At 47.6% G+C, this 21,420-nt stretch overlaps 1 protein-coding gene across 2 annotated transcripts in view; it reads left to right on the forward strand.

Moving 5' to 3' along the window:
• Nucleotides 1-6,471: 6,471 nt before the first annotated feature.
• Nucleotides 6,472-21,420, forward strand: part of TLL2 (tolloid like 2) — an 83,131-nt gene continuing 68,182 nt past the window's right edge. Inside the window, exon 1 of one of the 2 annotated variants that reach the window (XM_054276731.1) lies at nucleotides 6,472-6,622. In XM_054276731.1, the coding sequence (XP_054132706.1) occupies nucleotides 6,472-6,622 (151 nt within the window). The remainder of the gene's footprint in view (nucleotides 6,623-21,420) is intronic. The other variant, XM_054276732.1, reaches the window with a different exon arrangement.

The following is a 21,420-nucleotide window of genomic DNA, read 5'->3' on the forward strand; positions in this document are numbered from 1 at the left end:
CAGAGGAGACATCTGCATGTGCATTCTGCAAGTAGTGTGCTTTTATCCAAGAGTGTGTTTTCAGTTCAGGAAAGGGGTTCTTCCTTACTTTCAGTATTTTCTTTCAGTGGTTCTGAAATTTTTCTTCCAGTTTTGGGAGTTTGGGTTGTAGGGGGAAACTGTAAAGATCATGGGAGGACCCATGAATCTGGAAGGCTTTGTGTAGTTCTTGGAGAGAATCACTTTAAAGGGCAGGAATTCATTTAGGAAAAGGATAAGAAAGTGGCTTTTTAATCTGGTGGAGTAACCTATTTTAAAGGCAGACCTTGAAACAGATATGCTGTTAACAATGTCATTGCCCCCAGCCCTGTACCAGTTAGAGTGTTCTTATTTTCATCAGTGTATTTGCCAACATTTTTTTGCAATGCTTTTGCAAAAAACCAAGGAGTCATCTGCTGTGAACAAGGGGGTGATATTGCCTGGTACCAGCATTTTTGCCTTATTGATGTATTGATTTTCTCACCAGCTCTTAATAATACAGTACAGAACAACTTGTCAGATTTCTCTGGAGGTCTTACCATGCTGAGGCTTGTTTGGTTGTGAAAACCAAACCCATTTGAACTTCCTTTACATTCTACACAGATCTCCTTCAGGACCATGGGCTTGGAGCATTCCAAAGCATTCCTTCACAAGCTTGTGCTTATCCTTCAGCTGGCATTGGATGACTACAGCATTCCAGAAGACACATGTATTTGTAGGATTGGGAGTACAATTAACAAAATACCTATTTTTACTAAACTGTTATTTTAGGATTCTCCTAATACTGTGAGTTGTGCTTACCCATATGATGCAATGATTACCTAGATAGATTCCAGCTTAGACCTAAGTCCCATAAACTGGAAATGCCGGATCTGGGTGAGAAAGGCCAGTCTCCAGTAGTTCTGTGTAGCAAGCTACCCTACCTAGAAAGATGTGCTACAGTTAGACACCACACAGTGAATTTATTTTTTTTCCTGAACCCTGTGTGTCACAAGCTTTTATTTGGTTTCTGAAATGTTTTGAGAGCTGTAGTAACTTTTTCTGAGCAGCTTTGAAACAGCGCTGAGAAGATCATATGAGGCTGAATTCAAGGAAGCTTTTGTGGCTGCTCACTCTCATTTTTGAAAGGTTTGTATCAGGAAATTCAGATTTAGAGCACTAAGCAAGGTACAGTGGTTTTCTCTGCTGCTAGATATGTAATTCTTTGGATTTCAATTTATGCTGTTTTTTCATTCTGAATAATTTGTCTTATCACTTTATTGGGCTGAGAAAAGTGGGTTATGTAATTAACTTAGTGTGAGGCTTCTCTTGCTCTGCTACACAGGAGTAACTACAAGACTGGGGTGGAAATATTTACCTTATTTTGTTAATGCCTGACCAGACATTAGCAGGTGGGTGAATAGTGAACATTTCCTACTGTTTGCTTTAAAAAGATGTGACAGTTTTAGAGTCAGGCACCCATTTACTTGCAAGAATTGGAGACCTGTGTAATAAAATGTTGAAGAAATACTGTTAGGTTAAGTTCTGCATTTGGATTCTGCAGAATCATTTTGAGTAATTTTAATTGGCAAGATAAAAGGTGATTTTTGTTAAGAATTTCTTTTCTGCTTATCTCACTGCCAGAAAGTGATCAAACACCCATTTTTGTCTGAAGCTGAAATTACCATAATTTTTAATTATGTGTATAGCAAAATAAATAATGAAAAAGGAAATTACTGTTCCTGGTTTTAGTGATCCAAAGAGTGACTTGTAAGATGAACCTATTTTAAGGTGTTGCTTACCTAAGAAGATGAATACCTGCATGTTCTCTGTCTGTGGTTTTGATGAAGATATTAGTATAGTTATTCTCTGTACAGAAACCCTGTGCAGAAGCTGTAACTGGGAAAATTCTCTAAGGCAATTTTTGATGGAGCAACATCTTTTCTGAGAGATTCATTAAATTCTACCCACTTGTCAAACAGCCTTAACTCAGGTAGCATATGGTCCAGCCCCTGTAAAGGATGCCTGCCTGTGAGCAGGGAAATGCAATTATCCCATCATGTAACAGAGGATTGGAGATATGTTTATACTTTCCCAGATTTATTCATCTGCATAAAGAGGAGGGGAAAAAAAAAGAACTTTTCCTATGGCAAAAAGCACTTTGGAAAAACCAATGGATTCAGCTCTTCAAATTTTTAACAGCAGATGCTTTTCCAAAGATGTTCCCATGCCCTTCTTCTTAACCTTGCAGCAGAGATCACCAAAACCACCAGCTTTGCTCAATGCTTCCCAAGCATAACTGACTTCCGTGTGAACCCTGAAAATGGATTTTAAGTGAAGTAATGAAACATCAGTTTGACATGCCTCAGTTTGGGAGACAGTGGTCAAGCCAAAATTCATGCTTCCAGATAAGACAGATTTCTCTCCCTGCCTCCCACAGCTTGTCCCTATGCAACTCAAAATTACCCCATAAGCATCTTGGTTTTTCTCACATAGTTCAAGGGTTGCATTAATGATGTGAAAAATGTTTGGTGCTTTTTTATGTGGGGTGACTTCAAATCTTTCCTACTGCTACTTTGGTGAACAAAAAGGAATTTTCCAACCATGGCTTACTTCTAGTTTCTCTAAGTGTCACTGCCTGTTATGACAAGGCTATTGTTAATTATACATTGAGTTGTTAATGCACAGGTGAATGTGCCTGTGACTGCAGTGATCTCTCTACAGTGGATTTCAGAACCCCTGGGACATTTAAGCATGTATGTGTCAGCATCTTGAAAGATTCCTTTTAGGCAGCAAATAATTTAACCTTATGCAGGTATTTCCTGGATGGTAAGGCAATAAACTGGATAAAACATTTACCCACCCCCAATTTACTGCACAAGAAACTAAAATGGGTGATGGAAGGAAGAGAAAGCAGGGGTTGACCCTTACTTTATCACCTGGATTTGTCTGTGACTGCTCAGGGAAGAAGGGACGTCCCAAGAGTGGTCAACTCTAGGAGTGATAAGGAGTGTGAGAGCAATAGACTGCTAGATATAAACAGTCAGAGGAAAAGGGAGATGGAGAAGTGAGGTTTTGTCAGGGTAGGAAGCCTGCAATGGTTCTAGGAGTAAATGAGCCTCTGCTAGAAGGGATGGAGCAAAGGGAGGGTGATGGTTCTGCAGAGGGCCCCATGGTGCAGCTCACTGGGCTACACCTGCAGCAGGAGTTCTTTCCTACCATGAAGAGAAGCAATGAAAGAATCTAAAGGAGAAGTGAGGGGCACTAAAAATGCAGAGGGAAGAAGAAAGAGTTCTGGGTTCAGAGTCCTGCTCCGTCTCTCCAGGACTCTATCTGCCCTTGCATTGGTGATGCAAACACCTTGGTGTGTTTTTTTGGTAGACTCGGCAGCAGCTGTGGGATCAGCAGTGGGACAGGCTCCAAGGGAGTGGTGCCTCAGACACTTTGTTAGAAGAATTGGTGGACCCCAAGTGCTGGCAAGAGGGAGGAAGCAGGTCTTGTAGAAGACCTAGCAAACTTTGTGTGTGTTTTGGCCTCAGGACATATTGTGTGCAGGGATATTCCATTAGCACTAAGTAGCTCACACATAGCTTTGCTCATGGGTGCTATTCAGAAAGAGCTGTGTGCATTCCTGCTCGGCGAGGCTTGAAAGGACAGTGGATTTTGTATGTGTGTGTTGGGCAGGAGAGGGTTCTACAAATAAAAAGACTGCCTTTGACAGCAATGGATATGGATTGTTTTCTTTCCAGATAATTAACTATTGGTGTCACGAGTTGCTCTGCTGCTGTGAGACTTCACTGACTTTTAACAGCTCAGATGAGAAAGATCCTTTCACAGGGCTGTGTTCCTTAGTTGCACTGATGTGGCCCTGCCAATCAAGATGACATGAGCTGATCTCCTGAACACGTGGTAGCAGTCATTGCTCTGGGTACACTGCCTTGGCTGCCAGTTGCAAAGTGCCAGGATTGTTACTGAGAACTATTTCTGGAAGGTTTGAACAGTTCTCATGTTAGAGACTTCCAGAGTTTCTTGTAGTAGGGCAATGTTACTTTTTGTGTGTGGATAATAGTGATAGACTCCTCTGAACTCCCTCACAGACTCACTCTAATTGCACAATTAAGGATCCATATTTTAATTTGCTCTCTTCCTCCTTCAAAGCTGTAGGATGTCCTCTTCTCCATCCATCCATCCATCCATCCACATCTATAATGGAGGTTCTGTGTGCAGAAGGGGTCAGGCTCCCCAGTGTAAACTGTCATGCTGGAAGAGCTTAACAAGCAGTTTCCATGTGGTCAAATGACTGTTCTTAGTGGGTGACAGCCCAGCTTTCTGCAGGGATGACAAGGATCCATCATCCTGATCAGTGAAGCTGTTGACCACCCTTGCAAGGTTCAAGCTTTTGTTTTCTGGCTTCCCATAGCCTCAGAAAGTTATATTGCCAGGCTTTGTGCAGAGAGAAAAGAGCAGCTAGTGCTCATCCCACAGGGAGTTCTGAAACACTGAGAGGTGATCAGCTTTTCTTTTAAAGAATTTTTTCTTAAAAATAACCATTAGACTGCTCTTCCACCTGACAAAATCAGAGAAAGTAGCAACCTAATACAGAAAAAGAAAAAGTAGATAGTGTGTAAATGGGCAGTATAAAACTCAGGAAATGGATAAAGTTACCTTACTAAGTTTAGTCTTGATGGCTGTTAGTCTACACTCTTCAAAAACCTACAATGATGGAAACTCCCTGGTTCTTTGTGGAGGGATAGAATGTAAGAAAATAGTGCAGAAGGTAGTCTCACCCCTGAGGAGTTGCAGCTGTACCAATCACCAAAGATTAGGAACAGCCCTGCCCTTAATAAGCCACAGCTGTGTCCAATAAGAAGACGAGTGCTACAAAAGAGTGGGTTGGCTGGGTGAGGAGAGAGCTGGAGGGTTTTGGTTGTGCTGTGAAGAGAGCTGGAGTTTGTTGGCTGTGTTGTGAGGAGCTGACCATGAGAAGTCACCGAGAAGGAATGGGAGCTTTGCAATATGATGACAAGTTCTTCGTGGCGATCTGCTCCAGAACTTTCCTGTTTTACTGCTAGAAAGCTTGCCTGAAACCTAGATCATCCTTGGTTCATTGAACACTAGCTGTGAGAAACTGCTGTATGTTTGAGTAGCAGAGCTGTTCACCACTCATGTTAGAGTTTGATGCAGCCTTTTTGGCTTCTGTGAAGGTTTGAAGACAATTTTAAATATTAAATGAGTGGCGGGGACAAGAGTCAGGAGCAGTTTGCAGTAGACTGCGTTGCTGCTGAGGAGATGCCAGAATCACATTGTGCCCTTTTGTGCTTAGTTATCATTCATTTCTGTAGGCTGCAAGAGAGAATGGACAAATTTATGGATGGCAAATGATTATCTGTCTGAGTGAAGGGAGGGCTTGGAGCCCGTGCTGTATTGGGAAATGCTGCTTGACAATCCTGCAGTGGGAGCTGGGAAGTACACAGCTGAAGGAGCAGTTTTGGCACCTGAGCCCTCTCTGCCTAACGTTGTGTCTGCTCAGCAGCACGAGCACAGGGGACCACCCGGAAATATTGCGGCAGCCTCAGCCTAGCCCAGAGGCTGTGCTAGGCAGTGTTGAATTCACGTGGAACCCCCTGGCTGGCCTTTGTGAGATTATCTGTAAGATGATTCAGCACCCAGTGAGATGGCTGGGCTTTGGGTCTCTGCCCTTTCCCTGTCACTGTGCAGAGTCATCGTGCCTGTGTGATCTACCTCCACCATAAGCCAGCAGCCCTAAAAGTATGATGCTTTCTAGTGTGTTATCCCATGCTCTGCTGTTAGACCTGTCCAAGATACTGTACAGGCTCAGACAGCCACTAGATCAGATACCAAGGTGTAGATTTTGAAGCAATTGAGCATCTTGCACGTGATCCATCTTCCTGATTTCCCAGGCTTTGTAGTATATGGATTATCCCAAAGCCCAAATTAATAGTGTAACAGCCTAATTGCGTCTGAAAACAGCTGTGAAAAGCAGGTTAGAGGGATAAATGCACATCTTGATGTTTAGCCCTATCTTTCTTAATTTCTCCCATTCTTTGGTTTGGAGTGATTTTTTTTCTTCCCCACCGTTCTCCATCCACGGAGTAACAACTCCACTTACACGGGGGTTACAAGGCTGCCATGTGAAACGTTGATTCTCCCGGCGGCGGACGGGCTAATTCTCTTTGGCTGCCCCTGAAGTTACCGACTGAGGGAAAGTAATTCGAGATAACGCTAGTAGTATCTAAGGGCACTATTAGTAATTCCCGGTGTTTGGAGCGCGTTATCGCCGCCGTCGGGCTCCGGCTCCGAGCGCGGCGGGAGGGGGCGGGGCCGAGGCGCGGGCGCGGCGCTGATTGGCTGCCGGCGCGGTGAGTGGCAGCGGCGGCGCCCCCCGCGGCCGCGGGCCCGCTGTGGCCGCGCAGTGCCCGCACCCCGGGCAGCCGCGCCGCCCGCTCCGCCGCCATGGGCCGCGGGGCCGCCCCGCTCCGCCGCCTGCTGCTCTCCCTGCTGCTGCTGCCTGCCGCGGGCTCGGGCGCACCCGCAGCCTCCTTCACGCTGGGGGAACCGGAGACGGCGGAGGAGCTGATGGAGTACCGCGACCCTTGCAAAGCCGGTAGGGAAGCGGGCTGGCTGCAACTCCGGGAGAAGTTTGGAAGCGCGGCGGCGGCGGACAGGTGTCCCTGCGAGGCGCTCCGCGGTGCCCCGGCTCCGCCCGGCCGAACCGTGCCCAGGCTCACCTGGCGGCGGGAGCCCCCCGGGCCGGCCGGGAGCGTCCCCGGCATCCCGGTGCCTTCCCGGAGCCTGCTGTCCCCGGCCGCCGCCGCGGGAGGGTTCGGGCTGCCTCCCGCCTGCGCCCCGCTGCCCGGGGGCTGTACCCCGGTGGGAGGCTGTGCCGGGCTGTTTTTGTAAATCGCCTCACAGACCCGCACCGCTGCCCCACCTGTGCCGCTCCCTCCCGCGAGAGATTCCCTCTGCAAAGCCAGGGAAACCCGCCCGTGCTTCGCGTTTTGGGGTGGGGGGTTCTCCCCCCGCCCTCAACCCTTTTGGCATTTTCTGTGCATTTCCATTGCCTTTTGGCCGCTGTTCGAACTTGCCCCGAGCTCTGTCCGGCCCGAAGTTGCGGTGCGAGCCCCGGGGCGGTGCGGGGCCGGCGGGGCTCCCCGGGGCGGTGCGGGGCCGGCGCGCCCCGCCTCGCCCCCGGCCCGGCCCGCCGGGGCAGCCCGGTACTCCGCAGCTGCCTGGGTGCCGCTCAGCACATCCTCTCCAGGCAGCCTCCAGCTGCTCCCTCCGTCCCTTTCTTGGAGTTGTTCGTTCCCTTGACAGACTGCACTCTGCTGGTTCTGAGCTCGTTGCTTTTCATCTATTTGAGTTCCAAAAGAGCTGCTGTTGTCCCTAATGTTGCATTGCCTTAATTCAAAGAGAATATGGACCTAGATTTTCTCTTTGGAAAACTAGGAGGTACTCTTGATGTGAGCGTAATTCGTTTTGGTTCTGTCTATTAGAGAATGTTGTAGTCTTGTGAATTGCTTCCCTGCTGAGAAATTGACAACTGATACCTTGTTAGCTGTGTTACATTTACAGATAATTTTGTGTGAAGTTCTGTTTTCTTAATACTGTAGGAATTGAAAAAAGAAAAGTGTTTCTTCGTGGGTGGTGTTCTTGCTCTCTTGAGTCCGGGCTTTGCCCCTAAATGTGCTCCTGGCTGTTACTCAGTGTCCCTCGGTGATAGCTTCTCCTGTTATCAGCTCTCTCCTGCCTGCTGTTGCGCTGCTTGCAGCCGTATCTGCTCACATAGACCAGCTCTGTCAGTGTAATGTCTTCCAGAGCTTCTTTGCTTGGTACAGCAAGTTTAGCTGGCTTTGTATGTAGGCTGAGTGTGGTGGGTTTCCTTCCAAAATTCAGCTCAGTCCTCTCCAGAGAGTATTTTTTGCACTAAACATTCCCTTGAGCAGCAAGTCATCTGTCATTTGATATATAGTTTGGTGTGTGTGTGGAGGTTAATTCTTTGTAATGAATATGGGATCCAGCCCTAATATGCTTTACTGTATTTGTGTCTGCTTCTAAATGGTAATGAATTGATCTCTCTTGCTCCTGAAACTAGTTGTGAGTGACACAGCTATGGTTTAGACTTGGAGAGCTACAGGTACTGTGCTTCAGCCTTCCCATCTGAAAATGTATCATCCTTGCTTTCTCCTCAAAACTATACCATCATCTCTGCTGCCTCAGCTGCCCTTGTGACTGCCGGGTGCTGATGTCAGATCAAGTACATGGAGGATGAAGAATTCTCCTTTAAGGACCACACAGAGAGCATTGACTTCTCTACATCTAACAGGGAACCTGTGGCAGAAAAGGGAGAAAAAGTATTTCCGCAGCCTTCCCTTTGCCTGCCTTCATTGCAGGACCTTTTAGTTTTTCCTCCTGCAGTCCCCTAATTTCCCAAGTTCTCCCCCTCTCACTTCTGCATGCACGCAGAAAAAGCCCTGGATTGCCAAGGACAGCCTCCCTTCATTTACATCAGCGCCTCTTCTTGTGGTGGTCTGAAAAACTTTGTGTGTGTTATTCCTGTTAATTCAATTCAGGTAGGATCAATCACAGAAATTATCTTTATTTTCTGACTTCTCAGTGTTTGCCTTTTATACTTTTCCAATGTCTTCTTTCCAATAGAAAGGGAGGAGTGAACGAGGCCTGTGGAGGTCACGCAGGTGGTTCCTTTTCCTCCCGGGGCAGGCTGGTGTTTCTGGTGGTGCTGGCACACAGCTGCCTGTGCTGGGGGCTGGCCCAGCCCTGCTCTGGCTTCCTGACCCGAGGCTGCAGCTTGAGTTTGCTTTCCTCACCAGTGTGCATGTGTGGAGGGCAGTACAGTGCCTTCTGCTGTGCTGCAGCCTCCTGCTCTGATGAGCACCATCTCTGGCTTTCTCAAGTTTCACTCTTGTGTTCTGTAGAAGAAAGAGACTCTCGTTCTTTCAGTGTGTCCTGGCTGGCTGTATTTCCAGGCTGTCTGATCCAGTTTCTCTTCATGTGGCTGTGTCCACATAAAGTGCAGAGCACTTAGAGAGCAGGACACTCCTTTCATGCTGTGTACCTCTGTGTGCTGGATAGTTCCAGTTTTTAAAGTTAGCCCCAAGACAAACCAAACAAGGTTTGTACCACAAGGATCTGTGTTAGACCCTGCCTTGCATTCACAGCCTTTTCCTATTCCTGGCCTGTACCATCAGCACCTAGTGGAGCTGGGCAGGTGCTCTTGCTGCAGACACCCTCTCAAAGGGTTAGCTGAGCTGAGAGTGATAAGTGGTCTATTTCTATTAGTGAAATAAGGTGAAGGCACCATTAATAGGATTGTCTGTCTAATAGGGCCTGTCTGGGCTAGGGCCTGTATGGGAAGCATATCCCACTCTGTTCCTGGTGAACTGCAGCAGTGACAAATCTCCTTAAGTTCCTCAGGCCTGAGCTCCTCCACTCATGGGACAGTGTTGGGATCTGTCAGGAAGCATGACTGGAGAGGGCAGTGGCTGCTGTGAAGTGCTCAGGTGTCTGGTATGTTTTGCAAGGGGAAACAGAGACTTGTGAGACTTGTGGTGATGCTTCCATCACTGCTGCAGGCACAGGCTCCTGTGCACACTCCTGTGGCTGCAGATTGTGTGCAGGCTCTTAGCCTGTGGTGAAGACAAGCTGCTGCTCCTCTTGCATGATTTACAAAGCTGCTAGAACTACAGTGCTTTACTTATTTCTTTTTATTTATTATCTTCTTTTATTTTTTCTAATTTCCTGTGGGCTAATGGCTGTGGCCCAGAAGCTGTTATGGATTTAAAGCTGGCAGGTTACAATGTAAAGCTTGGCAGCTCCTCACCCCTGCAGCTCATGCCCTGAGGTTGAGTGCAGGCTGTCCATGGTTGTTCTGCTGGACTGGGAGTGGAAACAGGCTCCTGGCACAGGCTCCTCTCTGTTGCATTAGTGGAGGATGTAATAATCTCCTGCAGCATGGCAGGAGGGACAGCACAGGGCAGTAACATCCCAGAGCACTGCAACCACTGAGCTACTGGTGCCAGCACATGCTGGGCTCAGATGATGGGCCAGAACTCTACTCTTAACTTCACCATCCAGGATTTTCTTTTCCTAATGGGGCTGCTCTCCTGCCTCTTTGTAAGGCAGAAGGAAACAAGGAGCTGCCTGAGTGGCTGATCCAGGGGCAGCTGAGGCAGCCCTGCACTGTCAGGTTGAGCTGCCAGGGAAGGTGGCAGTGCTGGCTCTGTGGGGTGGATTTTGCTGAGTGTTGTAGCAGCTCACTGGAGCCTTTCAAAGGGGACAGTACAAAGGTTCCTGCCCAGAACTGCTCTGTAATAGATGGGACAATGTCATGAGCCTCACGTGTGCTTTGGATGGATCTGCTGCTCAGAGGATGCAGTTAAGGACACCCAGGCCAGTGTGCTGTGAGTGAGGCTGTATGACAGGCAGATAGCAGAAGGAACTGTGGATGCCTTCTAAACAAAACAAGCATGTCCTTCTGAGACTCCTCAGACAAACTGGAACCAAAGGAATTAAATAGCCTGTAATTTGTTCTGGTGGTTATTTGGGTGCAAGCTTGTACAAACCTTAATTTGAGGTGAAGAGCAGAATCTCTGAGGTTCAAAGTGACCTCTGGGGATAATCCAACTTATGTCAACAAGGGGAGGTGGGTGTAAATAGGGAGGGAGAGCTGGGCACTGAATAATTTGTCCTCTGGATGTTTACAGGCTTGATGATCCTTTCTTCTAGCTCAAGCCTGCCATGAGGCTCTTTTCTGCTTGCCAGGTGGGGAGAAAAAGCTGCAGTTTGGTTTCACCATCTTGATTCCTAGGTACTTCAGCTCCTAACATGGCACTCCTTGCCTTTGGTGAGCTGCAGGTGCAATAGTTCATCCTCCAGGGAGGGTGTTCTGTGCTGGAGTCCTGTTTCTCTCTGCCCTGTGCAGCTCACCCTGGTGTGACGTGTCCTGGCTCCAGGCTGGCCAAGGCTGGACTCCAGGCCCAAGGCAGTTCCTCAGTGCAGGTGTCTGCATGAGGGATTGGCAGAGCTGCCTGCCCAGCCCTGTGCTCCTGAGCTCCTGCTGCTTGCTGTGTCTCAGGAGTCCTTCAGGGGGCTTTGTGTGGCTGAGGAGAGCTGGACCAAGGAGCAGCTGCCTGTAGGTACAGATGAGCCTTGCGTCCAAGCTCAGCTTCTTTCCATGAGACTGATCTCTCCATGGCTTTTGCTCTGGGCCATTGCTTGCAGTGCTCAGAGCAGAGCCTGGCCTGGGGAGGCTGCAAAACAGAGCAGGGCTCTGACAGGGAGATAATTCACTTTCTAGGTGCTATTTCCCATGGACTTTGTGGAGTTCTCAGGATACGAGCTCAAAAGGAGAAGAACTGGGGCAAGAGGTGTGAAGGGGCATCAGCTGAGCAGCAATTCCGTATCTCCTGTTTCTTTATCACTAGAAAAGTTATTAGAGAAGCAGTTTGGCAATGATAGATCATTTTTTCCTGCAACCCAAGGCTCCTTCAAGTGTGGATGCTGCTTGTCTATCACAGGATGCTGCTGTGCATCCTTGTTCCTGCTCCACTTGCTGATTTGATCCACTAACTTCTAAATGCCCCATGTATTTAGAGTTCTCACTCCCAGTGCTGTCCAGAGAGCTGTAAATTGTGCTTCATTGTTGTTCTGTTCCTCACAGCTCTTCCTCTGTAAAGGCACAGTGCCTTTTGTTCTGGAGACTGCACATTTCGTTCGGGCTGTGGTGCAAACATCTGAAGTCAGGTGCAGACATTTCTGTGGGCAGCTGAAGAATTTTCTCTTAGGAACTGAAAGCCTCGAGGGGATAATCAAATGAGAAAGGGGAGACAGCATCTGTAAAGCCTGGATCATTAGAATGTTGCTTGGGTTTTGAGTGGGATGCAGATGCTGTTTTCCTGGCTGGAAGCGTGGACCCACCATGTTAGCAGGGCAACCAGAAAGCTCTTTGCAGGCTGTGCTAGGGATCCAGCCCACTCACTTCTTGACAAGAGCTTTCCTGCAATCTTGCAAGTGGTCTTGTTTAGTTTGGCAGTGGTGGGAGCACTGGCAGAGTGTGTGCCAACCTGCCCTTTGCTTGGGAATCACAGAATCCTATGAAAAAATCTCATTTCCACCTTACGGGTTTTCTGTACAGCTTTGACGCCTCTGGGCTTGGGGGGAAGGTGGCAGAGCAGCTGTGGTGAAGGTACCAGAGCTCTGGCGTGGGGTCTGAGTTGTAGAAGAGAGTGGGAGCTGTGTCCTTCCCAGGGGCAGTCCCTGGGGTGGTGGCAGGGCTGGGGCTGAGTCCTGCTCTCCTGGCTTTAGAAGGTATATGGCCTTCCAGAAAAGGGAAATTCCTTCTTTTGCTACCAGTGCTTATAGGAAGGCTTTGAGAGAAGGGTCTGGGACATGACCCAGTCTGTGGAATCTTCAGTGCTGAGCTGATGGAAACTTCTACTGAGGAAGGAGAGAGCTCTCACTGGCAGTCATTCCCTCTGCATTTTTTCCCTGGTACATTGCAGGAAGGGTTAAATACTCAAGGAGGAAATTGACTCTTTTTGGGTGGTCTGGGAAAGAATGAGGCCAGACTGCTCAGTCTTTAATTTACCTGCTTTGGGGAGATGACAGCACTTACAGAACGGAAAGCAGGTGGGTGAAAACTACTGGGGTCACTCCTCACTGATGCAGCTGTTTGCCACTGGGGAAGTGTTTTGCAGCAAGGTAGAGCTGCAGCAGAAGTTTCCTCCTCAAAGGGAAGGTTTAAGGTGACTTTGATTATAATCCTAGCTGAGCACAAGCTAATGGCTCTGGCTTAAAGAAATAATAACCAGCAACCCTTTTATTGCACCTGAGATTCCTCAGTAGGGAAGTCAATGGCCTGGGGAACTGGAGAGCAAAACCTTGTGATCACTGCAACCTGAGATCTGGGTCTGAAGTCCTTCCAGTGTTTACCTGTCTTCTTGGGATCTGACTAAATCATGCCTGATCTTTGGCACTGCTTGGGGTGTGTTGGATCTGCTTGGCCTGTAGGAGATGTAATCCTCTGTTCTACACCTACACATTGGGATTTAGCAATGGATGGGACAAAAATGGGCAAATTTAGGACCGAGGACTTTTTTCCCTCTTAAAAAAGCCTGGTAGGGTGGGGAAGAGGTGCTTGCAGTTGTCATGGATACTTCTCCAGAGCTTTTATTGAGCTTCCTAATCTGGGTGCAGTTCACAGGTGTCTGCCCTCAATCACAGCCTGCACAGGTGGGATCAAGGAATGCTGCTTGTTCTTCAGCTGTTCTGTAGCATAAGATTAGTAAAGTCACTGAGTCCCAGAAAAAGGCATTTAGAAACTGTGCTTTAAGTCTTCCAGGATTTAAAAGTGCACAAAGCTGGGGATTTTGGATGGAGGCACTTTGCATTTGTGTAATTACATTATACCTGTGCAGTTGTGCTTGGAGATTTTGTTCTCCTCCTGCTCTAACCTGTGCAGTGTGTGTTGCCACTGGTTAACACAAGAAGTTGCTGCGTTTACTGGTGCCCCACCTGTTTCTTGCTGCTAACACTGTGCCTGTGGGTGTCTCCCAGGTGAGTGGCCTCCAGCCCAGCCTGGGGAAGAGCTGTGTGGCTGTGGGTACCCACTGCAGCCTGCTTAGGCTCACACCTTGTTCCTTGGGAAATTGGCACTGCTGTGTGTCTGAAACATTCCAACCTGCTTCCCCTGACACTCATTTCCTTCCTTTCTCCCCGGCCTTCACTGCAGAGACCTTTGTGCTCTCTGCCTGCTTCCCTCTGTGTTTCCTACAGATTCATTTCAGATGTTCCCTCATCTCCTTTTGCTGAAACCTTCTCCAAACCCTGCCTGGAGAGTTGCTCAGATCCTTCTCTGCTTCCTGCCCCAGGTGTTCTGCAATGCCCTCTCCCCCAGGCTTCTCCCATCGTCTCCTCTCCCGTCCTGGCAGTGGCTCCCAGGGGTCAGCAGGTTCTCCTGTGCTTGTTCTCCCAGAACAGCCCTCCTGTGATGCTGCTGCTGTGCCCAGCCAGCTCTGAGCAGCAACCTGTGGGCTGTAAGGAATGGGCTGCTCTGCCCAGCTCCCCTTCCCTTGAGGAGCAGGGGGGGATGCAGGGCTGCCTTCTGTGACCCAGAGTGCAGAGCTGTCTGTGCTGAGAGGGTGGTGATGGCACTGGGGGGACACTGACCTGCCAGGGCAGCCTGTGGGCTGGTTGGAGATGGGCAGGCTTGGCAGGGAGGAGGCACCTCTGACACTCTGACACTGAATGACTCTGTTGTGCTGGATCACAAGTATTGCAGGTATTAAGCTGTAACAAAACCACTTTCAACTAGTGCTGAAATGTGATTTCAGTACTCAGAAGAGATAGATGACTAAGCAGAAACTGGCTGTTGTTTTGATTCAGCTACTAGGACTTCTGGGTTTGTTTGGTTTTGGTTTTTTTTTCTCCTTTGTTGCAGCTGAGCTTCCAGAAATGCTGATCTCCAAGCATTCTTTGATGTTCCCATTCTAGCACTTCCTCAACGGGAAGGTTCCCTGTCAATAGAAACTGCTAAAATGTGCAAGGAAGCCCTTTATTAAACAACTCTCAATGACTGATTGCCCCTTCTTGGCCAGTTTATGTCAGCCTAGCTTGCGATGGAGAGAAGTCTCTAATTGCATGTTGAGAAGGAAGCCCCCAGGAAATCTCAGCAACTGGTAAATCCTGGTTTCTCAAGCCTCTGGTTTGAGTGGTACAAATAGAGACCCACAGCTGCTGCTCGTCCATGAATCAGCCCAACTTTGGACCTGAATGGAAATTCATGTCCTCTCAAGTCATTTTGTGTTCATGTAAATGCCATCACTCAAGTAAAAAGCATCTGTTTAATTTTCTATCCACAAACCTCAGTGCTATTGACAGAGCAAACCATACCACAATGATACAAGATGGAGATTTAAGCCTGCTAAGTGCTTTATCTTATCTTCCTGAGAGTTGCTGTTGGGAGTACAGTGGGGTCCCTCTGCCTCCTTGTTAGAAGAGATGATTGATACAGTACTGGGTGCTGAGAATTGCCTTTCTCCTTTTTTCATGTCACCGTGGGTGTTGCCAGTCTCACACTCCTCCATCAGTGTGACTGAACTCAGCATTGCTGCAAACAGCAGTGCCTAGTCAGCAGCACTTCCATTTGCTCAGAACTTTGGCAAAATTGGCTGGCTTGTTTGGCATTTTACATGCCGAGTTTAGGTGGGATCTGCTGGAGGCTGTTAATTTCAAAGAGCAGGCTTTGAAAGAGACAGCTGTAATTGCAAACTGTGCCCGTCTCCCACTAACCTGACAGAAGGGCTTGTCCCGGCTCCAGGGACAGACATCTGCTGTGAGGGATTGTCCACGCTGCTGTGTGCTGGCAGCACGGGTGTGATGAAGGTATTGGTTCAGTAAGGCATCGGTTTTGCTTTGAAATTCCTCAGATATAAAAATCCTTAAACTCACTAGGCTTGCAAAGTCCAAGCTCACAGAAATGCCAGTGTTAGGTCTGCTTTGGAGCTTGTGGTGTGGCTCCTTGGGCATGAAGGCAGCTGATGTGACATGGAACTCTGACTTGAACACCTATCCTGTGCAACAAATCTAACCTGAGACTGCATTAAAATGAGTAACAAATAGGATTTCTAGCTGCATTATCAATGTCTCTTGCAGAAATTGGGTAGTGGGTAGTAAACAAGGAACAGCTTGTATAGGTGCCTGACAGAGGTGTTTGAGCTGTACCAGAGTCGAGATGGCCAAACTGAGAAACATCCATTGGTAAATGATTCTGGCAGGCAGTGGGGGAACCCAGCATAGAGACCTACAAGTTCAGTGGCATTGAAAAAAGGTGGAACTCTGCACCTGCCTTTCCCTCACGGAGTGCCTTGGACCTAAGCAGATCTATTCCTTGGGTCCCTTGTTGTCAGTAGCTCAAACTAGATGTGGGCAGGGGAGTGATAAAGCAGCAAGGCTCTGTGCTTTATTTGTGGGGCTGCCATAGGGCTTCAGATGTGTTTGATATTCCAGAGGTCTAATTCAGTCTTCTGTTATCACCAGATCTCATACCCTGCCATTGCCCAGATTCTTCTCTGTTTTGTTTTGGGTTTTTTTTCCCCCCTGTGCATTTCCAACAAAGATAAGGAGCAGAACTTTATATAAAAGTGAGTTTTGACAAGTTTTGGCCATGGGACTAAGAACTGTCTATGTGATTTCTGGAGTCTGCTTTTCATGGTTCTATTGCAGTTACTCCCATCAGAGACTCAGAGACCATTTTGTTTTGACCATGCTGGTACTGCTGACCCAAGCAGGCAGAGATGCTCTGGCTCTTGGGGCTGACCCTTGGGGCAGGGGTGGCCTGTCAGGCTGGTTTTTCCCTGGAAGAGGAGTCTGGTTTTTGCTGTGCTGTTGATGGTAGAAGGGTGTTGTGCTTGGTGACACTGAGCTGCAGCTGGTGCCTGTGCCATGCTGCTGATGTGCTGTGCAGTTGACTGCTGTCTGGATTTAATCTCTAACCTTTGATTGTTCTTGTAAGCATGTTCTAGGGATTTCATTCCCACCCACACTGCTCCTGTGACCCCTTCCATTTCCTGGGTGTCTAAGTACAGAACAGAAAAGATTCATTAACCTGGTAAGTAACCTCTTTTTATGAGGGAAGTGATTTTCCGTCACGCTCTGTTAGATCCCATTGATTTCTGCTTTTCCCCTTGTTGGCCTCTTCTGCCATATATTCTCCTTTTTTTCATGCTTCAGTAGGAAGGTGATACGTGATATGCTGGTTTGGGGTTTTTTTTTCCTGTTTCCTGGGCAAAGAGCTGAGATCTCCTGAGGCCACTGCTCAAGTGCCCACGTCTCTGCCTTTTCTTGGAAAGCTTTGTTGTCAAGGCAAGCTGCTGGCTGGTAATAGGATGTTGACATGAGGAGTAAAACTTCCTGGCTGCCCTCTTTTGTTTTGATGTTGCAAAGAGCATCTTTTTCTCTCTTTGCCCATTGTACAATCCCTCATCTCTTGGCAGAAGTGTGACACATTTGCCATGGGGTTTGCAAGCATGCATGAAGTGGAGACCTCAAACCATCACCTGTGCCTGCTCTTTGTGTCCTCCTGGGCAGTGGCAGTGCCCGGATCCTGGTGCTTTGTGGTGAAATGGAAGGAGCTGCCAGGTTTGGGCTTGTCCTAGATGCTTGTTGTTACAGAGGTTGGTAGTGGGAAGTGTGCAGGGAAGAAGTTTCTTCTTGGATCTGAGTGGGATCTGGGCTTGGGGGTGTCCCCTGTTTCAGAAGGATGTCATTCAGTGCAAGATTCCACACAGGGCATGGGCAAAGTGTTTGCTTCCCAGCCAGTTCCCCTCTTCCTGTGCACATCTGTGTATTTCTCCCTCTGAGCAGCCGGTCTCTGTGCTATTGCAGGTAAAGATAAAATATTCCCAGTATTACAATGCTAAATACATGCAGTCTCAGCAAGAAACCTTGGTTTTGAGAAGGCTGTTGTTTTTTGATGTACTTGATTTTAGGCAGAGCCTTTCTGTGATTTAAGGCAGATACTTCAGTAGTTGGAGAAATAGTTTTCTTTCCAAAAGCACACTTTCATCTTTTGTGTTAATTTCTCAACTTCCATGGTTCTTGCTAAATTCTTCTTCCTTATGTATAAATGTTCTGTGCTGGTCCTTTGTTTAACTATTGCAATTGAAGCATCAAAGGCTTAAAGTGGAAGGGAGTTTTGCATTATTACAGGACAGGGCATTCTGAAGCCATGGCTGGTCCTAGTGCTGCTCACGTTCAGCTGATCTCGGTGATCAGCTTTGCCCAGATAGAGGAACAGAGCTCTGGGTGGCAAGGATTGTCATCTAGATTGTCCTAAGGAAAGGTGCATGAAGAAAAGGTCCTATTTATTTATGAGTCTTAGGCTGTGCTTTCCCTAAAAGAGGCAATTAAGCCCAAAGGTCAGTGAAGGGATGGGTTCTGTTTGCAGACTGATCCAGGGGGGTGCAGAGTGGGTGCAGCAAAACAGGGCCTGGCTCTGGTGCCAGGCTGTTGGAGGCCTTGCTTTCGTGGGTCGCTACATTATGTGGGGAAAGAGGAAAAAGGTAATTGGAAGTTTTTACTGAGAAAGGGGGTGTATGCTTCATTGGAATACACTGGAAATCTGCTGGAGACCTTACTGGACCATAGTTTTTCCTGTTAGTTGTAAGCAGCTGAGAGAAAAAAACAACAACAAAATAAAATGTCTTAAAATGCCTTTGATCAAACATTGTTTTCCTCTTATTGCTTTCAAGGCTTTGAACTTTGAGTCTGTGGTGGTTTTTTGTTGGTTTTATTTAAATTTTTACATGTCCTTCACTAACCCCAAAGGGGCTCTGTAGTCTGTCCACATCAATGCAAGTTGGAGTAGAGAGGTTGGAGGGAAGGTTGGTAATGCTGCTGAGGGTGGCACCATCAAAGGACAACTGGATGTGGGCCTGGCTGGGGAGGTTTGGACTCTTTAAAACACACTTTGGAATGGTGTGTTCTGTCTGGTGAATGCGGGACTGGAGCTTGGTGTCCTCTTCCTTCAGGACTGTTCTCAGAAAGCAGAAGTGTCCTCTCAGCTGAAGGCTCAAAGGGTTGTGTTCAGGGGTGTGCAGATTTTCCTTCCCCTGTGTGAGGAGTGGGCCGTGCTCTGCTCTGCTGTGCGGTGCCAGCAGCTTCTGCCTCCTCGAGGGCTGGTCTGAGGATGCCATTGTCTTCTGAGCAGGGAGACTGGAATGAGCCATGGACTGGAAGTGAGGGACAGGCTTGTGCCTCTTCTCTCCTCCTTTTGCTGGCCTGGAGGCAGGGGGGATGACAGATCCACAGGAAGTTCTGTGCATCCTGGGGCTCTTGTTACTCATTGTCAAAAACTGCAGCAAACTCTGTTACGTTGTCACAAGCCAAGGTCCTGGCCTTGTCTCCATCACCCTGCCTTGCCCTGAATTTTGCTAACATGCATGAATACAGAGTCCTGAAATTCAGGTTCATGGTTCCAAAGTTCATGGTCTTGAGAATAAACAAAAAACTATTGTGGTGGCTGAGAGCTGCATACCCCATTAACCCAGAATCATGAATATTTATCGTGATGGATTACAAAAGAACATAGAGACTATATTGTATTTCCTATAACTTTATTTCCATGGCATCTTTTATTTGTGGGTCACTTTAATGTAAGCTTTGCTTATTTAGTTGCACACTTTAAGCCGATTAACTTTTTACTAATAAAATGTGTGTTGCCTCCCTTTGTCCCAGCTACCGTTTGTTTGTACCTACACTCCTGTGACAAAGAGCCCCAGAGAAATGCTTTAAGCTCTGAATAAATCCCACTGCTGGAGGCTTGGGCCCAGCTGAATGTCTGAGCTGATTTCAGCCTTGTATTTTCCCTTTCTCTGTCTTGCTGCCTGAAAGTTGGACCCTCAAAGCAAAGTCTTTGCCTCGACCGCCTTCCCACTTGTGAAACCATTTGTGGTGCTCTGGGGCCAGCAGGAATTATTCAGCCTGTTAGTGCTCTCTGAGCTGGGCTAGAATAAAACTGTAAGTGGTGGGAATGGGGCTTTCCAACCATGAAGTCTGGTCTGTGGCTCTGCATCTTCAGTAGTTTCCCACCTGGTGACCATGGTATTCTTTTCTGCTTACAAAATTTGCCCTGTCATTCAGTGTCCAACATACTGCATGTTTTACTGTGACTTCTCTCGAAGAGAAGTGTCATCCCAGAGAGATGATTACATCCCGCCATTTTGTTAAAGACTCTCTATGAAAATTATCCTTTTTCACCAAGACCATTCAGACCAGAATTTTAAAGTTAGTTGGGAGCCAAAAGGCATGGAAAGGCACTTGGAAAATACTTTCTCAAGGCCTTTATTAATCTGTTCTTTTATATTTGGAGCTTTGCTAAAGCTAAAATGATCCCATAGAAATGTACTGTTAATACTTAAGAATGACTGATCTGCCTCAAAACAAATTCTGTAACCTGTTTCAGTGGGGCAGCAGTAAATGCCAAAGGAGATGGAGAAAAGCACGGTAAGACAGAGTGGCACATCCAGAAGTGTCCCTGGCTGCTGCAGACTCCACAATCCCTGTCCAGGGATGGCTCATGGCCTTTAATGTCATTGGGTAGCTTTGTCTTCCACCTGCTTTCTTTTGAACCTGTGTAAGCTTTTAGCATCCATAGCCTGCTGGAATAAAAAGTGCCAGAGCTTAACTGCAGCATCCCTGTGCTCTTTTCTTGCTCACCTGTGAAGCAGTCAGAGCATCTGGTGTCTCAGAGGTTTAGTTAGTGTTGCCTACCTGTTTCCATCCTTGTTTCCTTTTACACCGAAGCTTCCCACGTGTTGGCTCCTGTCTTGGGGAGATTCAGAGGAACTCAGCTGGTTTTAATAGCAGAAAATGCTCACCCTTTGCTGTTGAAGGAAAATTCCTTTCTTTAAGAAGTCTGAGATTGCACTGGCTGTGGAGAAGGAGGGGAAGCATTGAGGGCAGCAGCAGGCAGCTGTGCTCCATACCTTGTGGGAGCTGCTTAGTGCCTCTCTGCAGCACCCAGATCATACAAGCTTATAACTGACTTTCAGCTGCTCTGGGATTCTACTTAGGAGCCAGGGGTGACCCAGGAAGAGCAGTTTTAAAGAGCAGTGGATAGGGACACTTCTTAGCTTGTGGAAGTTCACAGCCTGTCCTCATTCTGTTGGCACCTGGAGAGCATGAAGTGGCAGTGCCAGTCCTTTGGGCAGCTCATGCTTGGTATTCCCTGCTGATGGCAGAAGCAAGTGCACTTAGTGTAGTGCACTGGCTTCCCTCTTCAGGGGAATATTTTGGGGTTTATTTATTGCTTCAGATCTGTGAAGTTCCTTGGGTTTTCTGCCCCAAACTTGACTGGTTGTCCTCTGTAGGACTGGTGGAGCAGATGAGGTTTCACATGAGTCATGACAGATTTTCATCATCAGGTGTGTGGGGGTAACAGGGTGTATTAGCAACTGGCCCAGAGAAATACACTGGTGTGTTCCCCCTTTCCCTTGCTCTCTCTCCCATTGTAGCACACTTGTAATCTTTTCTGTGCAGTCAGACCTGGCAGGGAAACAAAGCCAGGCATGTGAAGCCATCACCAGCCATGGAAATAATGGTTCCCCATCCAGTGACACCCAGTTCCTGTGTGACAGGTATGCCAAGTCCTGCAGCAGGGACACTTTTGGTATTAAAGAACACTGTGAGCTTCTCCTGCCTAACCAACACGTTAGTTGCTTTGTTTGAGGAATATGCTCCATTGGAAATGGAATTATTTTTTCTGAACTGCCTTGAATATTACTTTTCTCAACATCCTCAGATTGTTGGACTCTGGTAATACCCCTTCTTGCCAGTGGATTTGCCTGCTTTCAGCTCTTCAGTGTCTCATGGTGAGAGAGCTCTGTC

This window comes from Melozone crissalis, unplaced genomic scaffold (assembly GCF_028551555.1).
Source record: "Melozone crissalis strain CALT ecotype California unplaced genomic scaffold, PUWL_Pcris_2 ptg000019l_1, whole genome shotgun sequence".
NCBI lineage: Eukaryota > Metazoa > Chordata > Aves > Passeriformes > Passerellidae > Melozone > Melozone crissalis.